The sequence below is a fragment of the Lathamus discolor genome, chromosome 3, assembly GCF_037157495.1.
Source record: "Lathamus discolor isolate bLatDis1 chromosome 3, bLatDis1.hap1, whole genome shotgun sequence".
NCBI classification, from domain to species: domain Eukaryota; kingdom Metazoa; phylum Chordata; class Aves; order Psittaciformes; family Psittacidae; genus Lathamus; species Lathamus discolor.
Genome location: NC_088886.1, coordinates 118,531,085 through 118,544,049, shown reverse-complemented (window position 1 = coordinate 118,544,049; position 12,965 = coordinate 118,531,085). Strand labels below are relative to the sequence as shown.

Sequence of the window (12,965 nt, the reverse complement as noted above, 5' to 3'; positions counted from 1 at the left end):
GGAAGAATATTGACATTTTAATAACCCCAAGCACAAACAGTGACTTCCTTCTGGAGGAAAGAAAAAGAAAAAAAGTGTTTGATTCACTGAAGAGTAAAATAAGCTCCTGAACTTCCTATAGAATTACTGAAGTCCTTACAATTTATAAAGTTCATTATAACAGTTACACTTGACTGAGCCTTCCTCTAATTCTTTATCAGTCATCTTACATGAATTACACTAAAGAGCTTGATTTTCGATATCAAATAGGTAGCATATCTAGTTGTTATTGGTCATATTTTCTGTGGTCTAAGATGCAGTATAAAAACACTGTCATTTTAGGACAGATTCCAGCCAATACATACAAACTATGCAGATCAGCACAGTGCAGATATATGGGGTTTGTGACATAGGAAGTAGCCAGACTAATTTCACTCAGTTTTCATCTTCTAATTGCAGTATCAGATAGAAGATACTGTCTTGTGATTTTGAAGTTCTCCTGAGCTCAGTGAGTTCTTATTTTTCACAAATTATGTTTTTGTGAAAAGCCTGGATTTACACTGTGCTGTTTCCAGAGTCCTACAAGCACTTTAGATTTTAATGATTTTCTGTGCTCTTGTGCATCGTTTTGGGGTTGTGTTGTTTTTTTGATTCCTAACACTGGGGGAAATCCTTTGAGAATTTGTTGCATTTCCTAGTAGATGGCACTGAGAAACACATCAATGTGTTTCAGACCCTTGTATCAGGAAGCCGGTGTTTTTATCACATTATCTTTTTGGTAGAATAATTCGTAATAAACTTTTTTCTTTAATTAAGTCCACAAATAGTATTTTCAGGTGGCTTTTCAGAACTTTGGTAGCAGATTTGCAAATGACAAAAGCTGTTTTCCTTTTAAGGAAATAATTTATTTGTGATACAGCCAGGCTAGCACAACTTTGACCTGATGACAAGCAGTTAAGTGTCCATCTGCTTCTCCTAATACTGACTATTGTCAGGCAAATGGGAGTACAGTGTATTTCTGATGTTGCAACAAAATAAAATTTAATATGGTCTACTGCAGCATTAACCTCAATTATTCTGTCTAATACTGTTCTGATATATCTGGTTTAACAGAAGAAGTAAAACAGCAGCATCCTGAGATTGAAAGTGGAAACTGAAATTTACCATCTAATTTGTTTGGATTTTGTCAATTGAAGGTGGATTTTTGGGTTGGTGTTTTTATTTGCTAGCTGATGCTTGGTATCTCTTAGGTACACCAGCTGTTCTGCCTTAGCATATGGTTGCCTCTCAGTATTGATCAACAGACACACTTGTTCTAAGTCTTCTTGTTGCCTGTACATTTAAGTTGCAGATCTTGATATCCTGAGACAACACCTTAATGTAGATTAGCATAAAATACCACTCACCTGTCTCTACTGGCCATCTGCTGCCTGTGTGGGTCAGTCGTGTTTATATCAAATGGATCATGGATTGAATTGCTAAAAGAAGTGCAGGTTTTTCACAAAAATCAAGCTGACTTGAATGGGAGCTTTGTGCCCTGAGGAGCCTAATGTATGTGTGCACATGTGTCTAGTGATGGTTAAGGACGTTTTTTAATCATAATCACTTTAATCGCTAGGCAACGTGACCAGAACCCCATAATGAATTTAGTTATGGGGTTTTGTCACTAGACAATCAGTGTGCTGAAAGTACACGAATAATCAGAGCCGTAACTCCAGGATGGTAACATCTGTGGGTACAGTGCTCATTTGAACCATCTAGGCCTGCTGTGTGCTGTCTCCAAGCAGCAGCCTTTGTCTTTAAGCTTCCAGAAACTTTCAGATTTTTCTTAATCTAAACATAAGTTTTGAGATGCAAGGGCAAGGATTGTCTTTCATTGCTTGTGATTTCGCCATTGTGTTAGCAAGTGTTTGTTAGGTCAGCTGACATGATCTAGTTTTCAGAATAATTTTAAAGTGATTTTAAAAATTACATAGTTCGTTGTTCTCAGAAGTGTCAGTTGCACTGCTTCATTTTGCCCTTAGACAGGGATATACTCATAGGTGACGGCTCTGTCATGATTCTTGATCAGAGCTTTGCATTCCCAGAACGTGTTTGGTCTCTCTGCAGTATAGGATGCAGTTACTCTCAAAAGCATGCAGCTGCCATTTCGTTTTGGTGTGTATTATAAAGCAGCACATTTCCAAGTGTGTTTTCCAAGCAGGAGGGGGCTGTTTGAGATTCATCATGACTAGTTCAGCTGTGTAGTGCATGGCAAAACTGCGACATGTCAACAGTTCCTAATAAGAAGATGTAAAGCCATTCATCACGTCAGAGGAAAATAGGGTAGGCGAGCTGGCAGCCTTCCTGCCAACTTATGTGGCTTCTTGCCAAGTGGGCAGCTGGAAGAGTTGGACCAGACTCTCTTGGAAGAACCACTGCTGAATTCTTGAGAATATTCCTCCTTTTGAGACAGTTTCAGATGCAACTTTGTACTTCTAGTCACTGTGAATTTTTGAGGGGATCCAAATTCTTTTACTAAGTGGAAGCAAAACCCTCTTTAGACAGTTTGGGAAAAACCCCATTGCAGGGTTGGGTTCATATTGTCTTTTATGAAATAATGCATTTTTCACTTCCACACACTTCACAAGATCATCTGAAAAGACATTTAACTAGTAATTCTTTTCTAAATTGTTTCAATCACAAAAGGACTTTTCCAGAAATTATTTTATATTAACGAGAAAAATATATCAAGATAGTTAACCTTTGCTACACATCCCTTTCTGTAGTTCAGAAGAGAATATGTAGTTCAGTCAGGAGGCATGCAAAAGTGGTGATAAACCTACCAACCCAGTAGAATAAATTAGCTAAAGTGCAGTAATGTTAGAAACTGGAGTGGAGATGATAAACACCCTTCTTTCTGGATCTGTAGCATTTAGTCTCTGGAATATGAAATTGTTCTTTTAAATATTCAGCTACTCAGAATTACAGTCAGCGAAGTAAAACATTCACTCCTTATTTTATCCTTTTGGCTATAATTTAGAAAGGCTGTTTGTTCAAATTCTCTTTTTAATAATAGTCTGATCTGGTGCCGTAAACTCCACAAGTTAATTGCTTAGTGTCAACTAAGTGGTTTCCAAAAAATAAAACTATACTGTTTTTTAATGGGAGTTATTGTGAAGCACTTTTTTGTGTCAGAGAAGTCTCCACTTGGCTCCTACACCATGAAAGGACTGTTTACATTATGATCGGGAAAGAGCGGTGTCTTGGCAGGTCTGATGCTGGGTGGCCAACTCAAAAGCCTGAAATTCCAAACCAGGGGTTCGGTTCTCTGCAAGGGCAGAAAAGGTTCCTGAGGAGCCTTTTGTATGAAAACCAAAGAATTGCTGCTTAAGGGTTTCAACACCTGCTTTGCTCAAGTTGGGCAAGTGAGACTGCAGATGTGAAACCCATTTTCTGATTGATGTAGACCTACAGGCATCGGCACACCTGGGTAGTGACCTTGCAAACAAGGAAATGGTTTAAACAAATAGAAACAAAACATGTTGCCATTACCTTGATGATTTTACATCTCTACTTATTTGTTATCTGCTTTAGACAGACTTTTATACCGTAAACTCCTCCTGGTAATCACCTTGTTATATGGGGCATTAGCAATACAGAGCCCATTTGTGTCATGTGCCCACTTAAAGCACTGTATGAAAAATAATGGTTTTAGTTTTCAGAAACATTTGAAAAGTGAGAAAAATGCTCACAGAGAGAAAATGAAATGGTTTAAAGCACTAATCAACCATTAAAGCGTAAAGGAGTTCTGCTCTGCATAGCAATTCTGCTGCAGCTAACAAAGCAAGATCAGGGCTAAAATTTTTGAACCATATGTACCCACAGTTATATTGCCAACATTGTCAAGTTTGGAGTTTTGTGTTGTAGGTTTTGCATTATAGAGCTTCAGCCTTCAGAGGGGAAGGTGCCTCTCCATGGTGGACTGTGTTACCAGACATAGTGTCCAGTAAGAGAGTACCCTAAAAACCATAGTCAGCACCTTGTGTAGTGGGGGCAACATTTTAGATCACAAAATCGTGGAAACACAGTCTGTTCTAAATCTTTACCAGTTTGTGGGAGAGAGATTTGCCTTCCACACAGCCTCAGCTCTACATGGATGCTTGCTTCCCTGGCACCTGAAAATTGTTGCCTGTTATTTCTTCTTTTTTTTTTTTTTTCCTTTTTTTTTTTTTCTTTTATTTTATTTTCTCCCAGTTCTTTTTCAATTAGTGCCTTACAGCATTATGTTGCATGCTTTCAGGAAGTATCTTGACAGATTGTTTTAGCCTTTCTGGAAATAACAACCTGTGTGTAATTCAAAGGATTAGTAAATTAGAGCATCATAAGAATGAGTTACAGAAGTGACCTGTGTTCTCTAATGCTTGGGTTTTTTTGAACATAATGAATGTGACTTTCTTCAGGCAATTAAGATATTCCTCAGTTTTGATCTTTGTACCGTACAAAAATACTAGCTCCCTAACCAAGGACTGTTAATCAAGGGGAATTTTCAGGAGCAGGGACTAGATTCAGTTGGGGAATTTCAGCTGACCTGATGACAATGGAATGATGGAGAGTGATAGAAGGTTTTGGAGGGTTGAAAGAAGTGGGCGCTGCGGGCCAGGCTGCAACCTCAAGCCAACAGGCAGCGCATACACATACACAATTCTAGCTATCAGACGCATCTTTCTTTCTTCAAAGGTATGGTGCTGCTTAGAGGTAAGGCTGGAAAATGAATGTGAAACAGGTGGTAAGCTATTTATTATAGATTAAGTGCTGACAGTGTGCTCTGTGCTGACAAAACATAAGCCCATGTTTCTTTCCCCATGGAGCTTCCTCCTAAATAAATAGACCAGTCAGACACAGAACTGTTCAGCAATGCACAGCAGCGGTTTGTTAAAAAAGTGAAAAACTAAGCAAACAAACCAGCATTCTCCACATAACAGGCAAACACAGGATCATAGGAGAATTGATACTTCAGATGGTTTTAATTGCTGGTTCTCAGCTGGTTTTCTGCCTGGGCTAAGGCATAGTTTAAATAAAAAACAGTATGTGTGCAGATTGCATGAAATGGTTTGATGTCTGTAATTCATTATTTTCAAGAGATTACTTTTCTTTAAGCCTCTTTTGAGGTGAGATTTAAGATGTGGCTTTGCTGATTGGAAGGTAATATATCTTATGCTATAGATGAAACCCAAATTTAGATAATCTGACTTTGATGGAGATAGTCTTCCAGGCCTCTTTTTCAGTCAGCCACTGTAAGATTTAAATCCATGAGGTAGCTGAGAAACTTTTTGAAAGTAGGTGACCTTTTTAACCTGACAGTTGAAAACTAACAATATGCAGCTCCATACCATGAAAATTGTATGACCTCAACTATGCCAAAAAGTATTAACTTTCTTTTATAATGAGCCAACTCACAATTCGTACTGTTGCTGTCATGGGTCAGAGAGGATTGATACTGCAATGCCTGTGCACGACAATACTGACTACAGTTTTATACATCAAAGTTAAGATCAGCTCTTAGAAAGGGCCTTCAGTTTTGAATCTTTTGTTACTAGGATTCACTTCTGTATTGCAGAAAATTGAATGCAGAATAGTATAATTTGACCTCTTGGAATACGTGCATCCCAAATACATGATCCTAATAGTTATGAAGATTGCTGTTTATTTTCTTGAAAAGAAAAAGGCAGTGTGTATATATATATATATATGTATAATCATGTAGTGGTGCTGAGAAATCACTGTTATAAATCAGAGCTTGTAATTCTCCCATTATACACAGACATAGAAATAGAGATGATGAATCCTATATTTGATTCAGGGGGTTTAATTATGTTGGGTCAGGAAAGGGGTCAAGATCCAACTAAAAGCCAGACAATTCTGAAAAAATACTAAATTTCTTTAGGTTGGAGTAAAGCACTGCCTTGTCTAGAGCACCTGCAATCTCAACTGATACAAGAATAGCTTTGTGATTGATGCCTTTTTCCTTCTTCGATACCTTGGAGGTGGCATTGAACCCTCTTAATCCTATGCAAGCTCTTGCCGAGGTACAGTGTCTTCAACTGATGTTTGCTGCCATCTACCGTTTTAATTATAAGGCTTAATGAGTTTGCCAGGAGTATGTTCATGTTGGCAAAACCAGCAGGTTGACTGATGTGGGAGAGAGGGGGAAAACAGTAGTGTAGCTGTTCCATGAGGTTGCTGCAGTAAAACCTGGACGTGCAAGAGAGCCGCAGCAGTTCCATTTCAACACCAGTCAAACCACCAAACGACTGTTTTTTCCCAAAAGTAACTGAAAGGGTCTGTTGTTGTCTCAGCTCCACGAAAAACCGCCTCAGCTCACTACAGAAGATTGTTGTCAAATGTGTTTTGCAGGACATTCTGTAACTGCTTGGGTAGGTGGGTGGTGAGCTGCTGAATTCCTCCCATTTTCTTCTTAATGTTACTTTTTTTTTTAGGCTGGTCCATTTAGAGTGCATTGTTGTTTGTTTTAAGTTGGCTCTTAACTGTCAGGTTTTGTAAAGAACAAAAATTAAGGCAGCTCTTGTTTTCTATTTTTCAGCTGTTCGTTGGTCTCGGGTTTCCATATGAAGGGCCAGCTCCTTTGGAGGCTATTGCTAACGGATGTGCTTTTCTAAATTTAAGATTTAACCCACCAAAAAGTAGCAAAAACACAGAATTTTTCAAAGGCAAACCTACACTCCGTGAGGTAAGCTTTGTCAATCTTGGTAATTTCTATATTGACAATGATTGTGGATTTCTTTCTAGTAACACAATGCAGGAAAAAATCAATGTTCACAGTTTATGGCAAAAGGTGTGCAACTGTTGTTTTCTTTTGCCATCAGTGGGATTGTCAGTCCTTATTTTTATGAGATAATCAAAATTTTTCATTAACATACTGTTAAATTTTATCTCTAGATTTGCCTATATATACATTCTGCTTCTTATTACTGATAGCTCATAAACTGAAGTTTCACTTGAAAACCTGATCTTCTGCCCAGGAAGAGGTCGTGTCATCTGATACATGACGTATCATTTGAAAGTGGTTTTATTTTGTTGAAGAAACAAACATTACCATGTACTGTGCAGGAAGTAAATAGGCGTTTAAGAAAATTATAAAAATGAAATTTGTGGGTGGTGGTGTGTTTTGGGATATTATGTTTTTTCTCAGAAAGGACCTGTTCAAGGCACTGTTGAGCTAAGCTATTAATGATCACACCCCACCATGTTTGTGATTAAACACTGAAGACATTTGGAGAACTGACTGTTCAAGAGAACAGGAAAACCAAACCTCTGAGGTTCAAATCAGCAAGTGTGTTTAGACTCAAGCAAGAGAAAAAATGAGGCTAAGTAAATGAGCCTGTCATCCTGGTACTGACTTTGGAATATTTTTCTTCAGTGTAGGTAAAATTCAACCTCTTCCACTTGCAAGCATTTAACAGTCATGTAGCCAGTTCTGACAGCACTTTTGTCTGTGACCATGGCTTCTTCATAGGTGTATCACAGAATACCGTCGAATTATAGAATACCAGGTTGGAAGGGACCTCAAGGATCATCTGGTCCAACCTACATGTATATGCTTATTTTCCTTACATAATTATCTGAAGGGAAAGCTCTCAGGTTAACACTTAGATTATGTGAGAACCTTACAGAGCCATATTTCCCAATTCAAGTTAGTTACACTTGGGCTATATAAATTGTTTACTGAGCAGTGCCAAAGTTGATCAGCAAAAGACAGTTCATATTTTAAAATAGGAACATAAGGTTCTTAGGATTTTGTGATCCAGACCTGTAATTGTCTTTCAGCTTATTTGTTCAGGACATGAGTTCAAACTCATTCTCACAGCTTGCATCACTGACAAAGGCAGTAATAGTAAGGGAGGAAATATCTCTTTAAATTTTCTCCTTGGGCACGGCACCTTTCAAAGCTTTTCTTCTATGGTTGGTTGACTGTTTGTCTCAGTTCCAGTTGTTCTGTGCCCAGACACTATAATGTGAGGCTCAGTAAATAATCTGGACCCACCTAACTCTTTAGTAGGAGCTTTGGTGCTTGGAATGCTGTGCTAAATGCCTCTGGCATGTGTCAGCACTAACAGAAATGCTGTGCACCTGACTTGCACAGAAAAATAATCCCTATTGACTGCTTAAGTAGAAAATAGTATAATGAACACTTATCACAAATACTGCTGCGTTCACATGGTCTGCTGACCTATGCTATGAGTAACCTTTTCTCTTAACTGGTTTTCACAACTGCATTTAGATCTGATTGCCAATAATCCATCTGCTGGTTCTTGGGGATTAAGAAAGTTCTTAAATCCTTCTCTCAATTTTTTTTTTCAAATGTTAAAAGAGAACAAAAAAAAGCATGTGTAGTTCTGCAGGTTGGTTATCCAGATGAATTTGAAGATAAAGTCTGTGTTTAGCACTTTCATAAAGTAACCACTGCAAGTCACTACCTCCATCTTGTTCTAGGTAGACTTTATTGGGCATTGGGGAGTTAATTGTTTCCCCTCTCCCCCCAAGATGAGGTCCTGTAGTGAAGACTCTGTACAAAAACTGGAAATTGCAATTTGCATTTTAGATCAGGAGTTGTTTTGTCTTAGGACATGATTTTGCTGAAAGAAAAAGGCAGGGAAAAAAGAAGAAAAAGTCACCTTCAAGCAGCTTCTTTTGTACCAGTATTTGTACCAGTATTTCTTCTCCATTCCAACTCACTCTCCTCAAAAGAAAGACAACATTGATGAAAGACATGATAAATCTAGTTGAAATGTGTTCTTGGTGGGTGTCATTTCTTTCATTTCCTGCTTTGAGGAAGGAAGGAAGGAAAAAAAAAATCTGAAATTCTGAAATTAGAAATTAATTCCAAATCTATTTTATAAGAATTCTTAGAGATTTTAGTTAGAGAGGGAGTATCTATGGAATATCTAAATCATTAAGCCTTGGCTAATTAAAGCATTTCAGCATTAGGAAATAATATTTTTTGTAAGTATAGATGCAGAATAACTGGTGCAATAAAAATGTTACTAGTTACTCTTAGTACTTAAAACAGCTACTAGTCTGAGAAGCTCAGTTGTTTGTCTTCCAGATCAGATCTGGCTTGAATTTTGCTCTCTCTTTGTATGAAATGGTAGAGAAAGAGTGGTCTAAGGCATAATTCCTAAAGCTTTGTGGAATTTGAAACAGTGGTTTATGTTCATATTTTTGAAGGTGCAGTAGAAGGTTTTTATTGTTATTGAGAGCAATATGACTGTAGCTTCAGCCGTCTGAAGTCCAGACATAAATGCCCTGGGAACTCTTGGTAACCCAAACGCTTTGGGTCTTTGGACTGTCTGGAGGAATTTAAAATATGCCGATGGGAGCATGGTGCAGTGGGCTGCGAGTGAATGTGGGCAGCTATGGAAGCTGTCTGTGTGCAGCAGCATCCTGCCCAGTACCTGCAGTCTTCCAGCCAGTCCATGGACTCTCACCATGACACTGCCCTGCAGCCAAAGGTGTAACCTGCACAGAGCCCCCCGGAGCATTGGTCTCAGAGCACAGAATTCTTCTAGCTGATCCCGTATCGAACTCTAAGACTGGCTTCTCTTGTCCGCAAGCAAACTGCAATAGGCAACATTTTTTTTAAAGTTCTTCCTTACCTTCACTCGAGGAAGAGATCAAGTACTGTCTCTGCCCAGTGCAGGAGAGGGTTCTTTCCAAAAGGCTGTCTCCTACTTCAGATCTTTTGCACTGTCTAGATTTTTCTTCATATCATGCATAAAGATGCAACTGTATAAAACTTGTCTACGAATAATCTGTCCCGTAGGGTGTGAGGGGTTTATTTTTTTTTTAGGGAGCAATTGCCTGCTGAGGCTTGTGTGATACTCCCCTCTCGTCTCCAGCTTTTGCTTCCTCTCAGTGTGTTCATTTGCATGTTCTCACTCCTGTCACAAAAAATTTGGTGCCACCCTGCGAGTTCTGAAAGCAAGCTCTGATACTTTTCTTGGTTATCTACTTGGGTATTTGATGAATTTGATTTCTCACAGAGTTGTGAGTAAAATATTTACAAGTTAACACTCTTACTGAGGTCAAAGTACTCTTGCACTATCATCAGCACAAGTCAGAATTCATCCTAAGTGATAGAAATGAATCCTTTATTCTCTGCTACTCACAGAATCTTAGAAATGGTTGAAATTTGAAGAAGAGATAGGGTGAGGACATCGTCTGAAGGTGAGGCAGGGTGAGGATGACATCTCTTGAAGCCAGTCAGGCAGGTCTAACTAGGACTGCTAGCAATTACGGGTTATGAAAACAGTTGCTCTGTGAATGAGCTCTGGGGAGAAAGGATCACATTGTAAGCGTAATTTCAGTAAGCATCAATTCTTCTGTGATGCGGGTCATTATGAGGATCAAAGCCACAAATTAGAGGGGCACAAATGTTACTTGTGATCTTTGTTATCTTCAGTTTTCCAGCTAAATTCACTCTCTAAATTTAAATGCAGAAAATCTGAAAGATAACTCAGAAGGAATGGCGCTGTTAGATTCTGGCTGAATACTTGTGTTATCCTAGCAGATTTCATCCAAAAGGTGTGATGAAGAGAGTGAGAGGGAAGGTCATCTTGGCACACTGATTTTTACCAGTATCATTTCTTCCTTTCAGTTGACATCTCAGCACCCCTATGCTGAAGTTTACATTGGGAAGCCCCATGTGTGGACTGTAGACATCAACGATCTCTCTGAAGTTGAGAAAGCTGTGAAATCAATTTTGAATCAAAAGGTGAGAAATGTATCCTCGGTTTGTCATCACCACTTAAGGGTGATTGTGTATAGCATGTAGAGTGCTCCTTAGTCTAATTAAAGCAGAGTGCTGCAATTTGGTAGGATATTGGGCAGGGAAAAATGTTATTATGTATCTGTGGTATGTGATTATCACGGTTTGATTTAGTAGTGGGTGTGTCAGGTTTTTACCTGAAAAAATGAGTACGAGTGGATTTTATAGCAATGTGAATTTCATATGTAAATGATATAGCAATCTGTGTTTTCTGTCCATTCATTGAGAAAGTTTCCTTGCTGATTCTTAGGGCATTGTAGGCTGTCCAAATACATGCTCAACTCTTTTGGCTGATTTTGTAGCCTTGACATAGCTGCCACTGAGGCACTTGTGCACTTACAGTGTGGAATTGCGATGAGGGTGCTTCAAGGGCAGGGTGTGTGTAGGGGGAAGTTTGAAGTAATTTTCAAAGGTATCACATTCCTTTTTTTGTCTTAATGTTTCATTTTTTGCTTCAACTCCAGAACTGAAACTTAGTTAAAACAGGAGCTCTGAAATCCCTTAGGGTCTCAGGCTGGTTTTGTATGTATTACTTTGCAGTATACCTTGAGTTTCCTTAAAATAATCACTGAGCAACTTTTATTGCCTTTACAACAAGAAAAGATCCGCTTAAACTGCTGATGGTTTTGCAGAATTGTGATTTTTTTTTAATGAGTTTATTTGGTGTTATTGTTGCTGCTTAGGCTGTAGTGTCGCATTTGGAATACAAGCTGCTACCACACGGTGCACCACAAAGCTCATTTAAAGAAAAAACCTCTAACCTTAACACACTGTATTTCCACAGATTGACCCTTATTTGCCCTATGAATTTACGTGTGAGGGAATGCTTCAGAGGATGAATGCATTTATTGAAAGACAGGTATGAACTTTTATTGTGGATGACTTTCGTTTTATGTTGGAAAGGGAGAACCCTCTCAATTTTAAAGCATTCGTGCCATTCAAGTAGAAATAGTAGCTGTGCAGTCCTTGGCATTAAATCAAAGCAGAAAGGCAAACTAATTTTGCAGTGTATATGTGACTTCTTTAACTGTGTACACACAGAAAAAATCTTCGATCATGAGATATCACATAATTATAGAGATACATTTGTCGCAGAATTGCACTTAGGCTAAAGCCTCTGGGCAGATTTTTCAAGTATTTAGTTTCAATTGATAAAGTTTTAAATGGTTTGGAAGCCAGTTACTTAAAGGACTTTTGGTCCCCGTGCATTACCACCAGCTGAGAGCGGCAGAAGACACTGAGTTATAGTAATAAACTGCATAGATTTCTATGGGATCCTGATTTCTAGAAACTGTGTGTTTGCTTGGACTTCTGCCCAAGGCCATATCTGCTGCAGCGCTGGCTCTGCCTTTTGTTCTGGCTGCTGCAGAAGAGAGATAGGAACAAGCTTTATCTCTAATATGCCAATTAATTGCCAGGATTTCTTTAAAATGAAATCACTGGACATGCTTCTGTATCTGTATTTCTGAAAACGGATGGTATTAAATACAGTAATAAAGAATTCAGGTCAGAAATTTAGTTAACATGACATAGCTATTTCCAGTTTCCTTATAATAAGCACTTTAAGCTTTTCGCTGCTGTATTGGTGACATAGCTTGAAAAGCGTCTCTGATTCTTTTGATTCTTCTACTCGAGTTAGCTATAATTGAGAGGTTTCGTCAATACAGGAAGAAGTGGAGCTCAGTGTAAAGGAGAAAAGGAGACAATCTAGAGATAGTGTTTGTGGGGCAAACCCGTTTCTCCTTTCTGGACCTCTTCCAAGGGCTGAGCCCTGGCCTGTACTGCGTGCTTCTCAGAAATAAATAGAGCATTGTAATTTTGTTCATTGCTTTGACTGATTGTCAAAAGCCATTACTGTTTCACAGCCCCCAGCATGCTCAAGCATCATCATTAGCTGCATGTGGTTAGCACTGTGCCTGATTACCAATGTCACATGAAGCAAAAACAAAGGTTGAGAACTTATTTTGAAGAGCTTTTGGTGGGAAGGAGGCAGGACAGAGGAAGCAGCACAAGCTTGGAACAAGAACAAAGGTGCATGGAATTGGTCTAATTCAGAGATTCTGGAGTACATTAACTACAAGATTGTGGTCTTCTGGGATGTTTGAATGTGAAGACGACAGGGCCAGATACAGTCACCCACAAGTCACCATATGGGCCA

General features: G+C 38.8%; 1 protein-coding gene across 3 annotated transcripts in view; it reads left to right on the top strand.

Annotated features, from left to right (window-relative positions):
* The window catches only part of MGAT5 (alpha-1,6-mannosylglycoprotein 6-beta-N-acetylglucosaminyltransferase), a 135,817-nt gene that overhangs the window by 111,459 nt on the left and 11,393 nt on the right, over positions 1–12,965 (top strand). For all 3 annotated transcript variants that reach the window (XM_065671330.1, XM_065671331.1, XM_065671332.1), the window contains 3 exons: positions 6,563–6,709; positions 10,637–10,753; positions 11,592–11,666. In XM_065671330.1, coding sequence (XP_065527402.1) covers positions 6,563–6,709; positions 10,637–10,753; positions 11,592–11,666 — 339 coding nt within the window. The remainder of the gene's footprint in view (positions 1–6,562; positions 6,710–10,636; positions 10,754–11,591; positions 11,667–12,965) is intronic.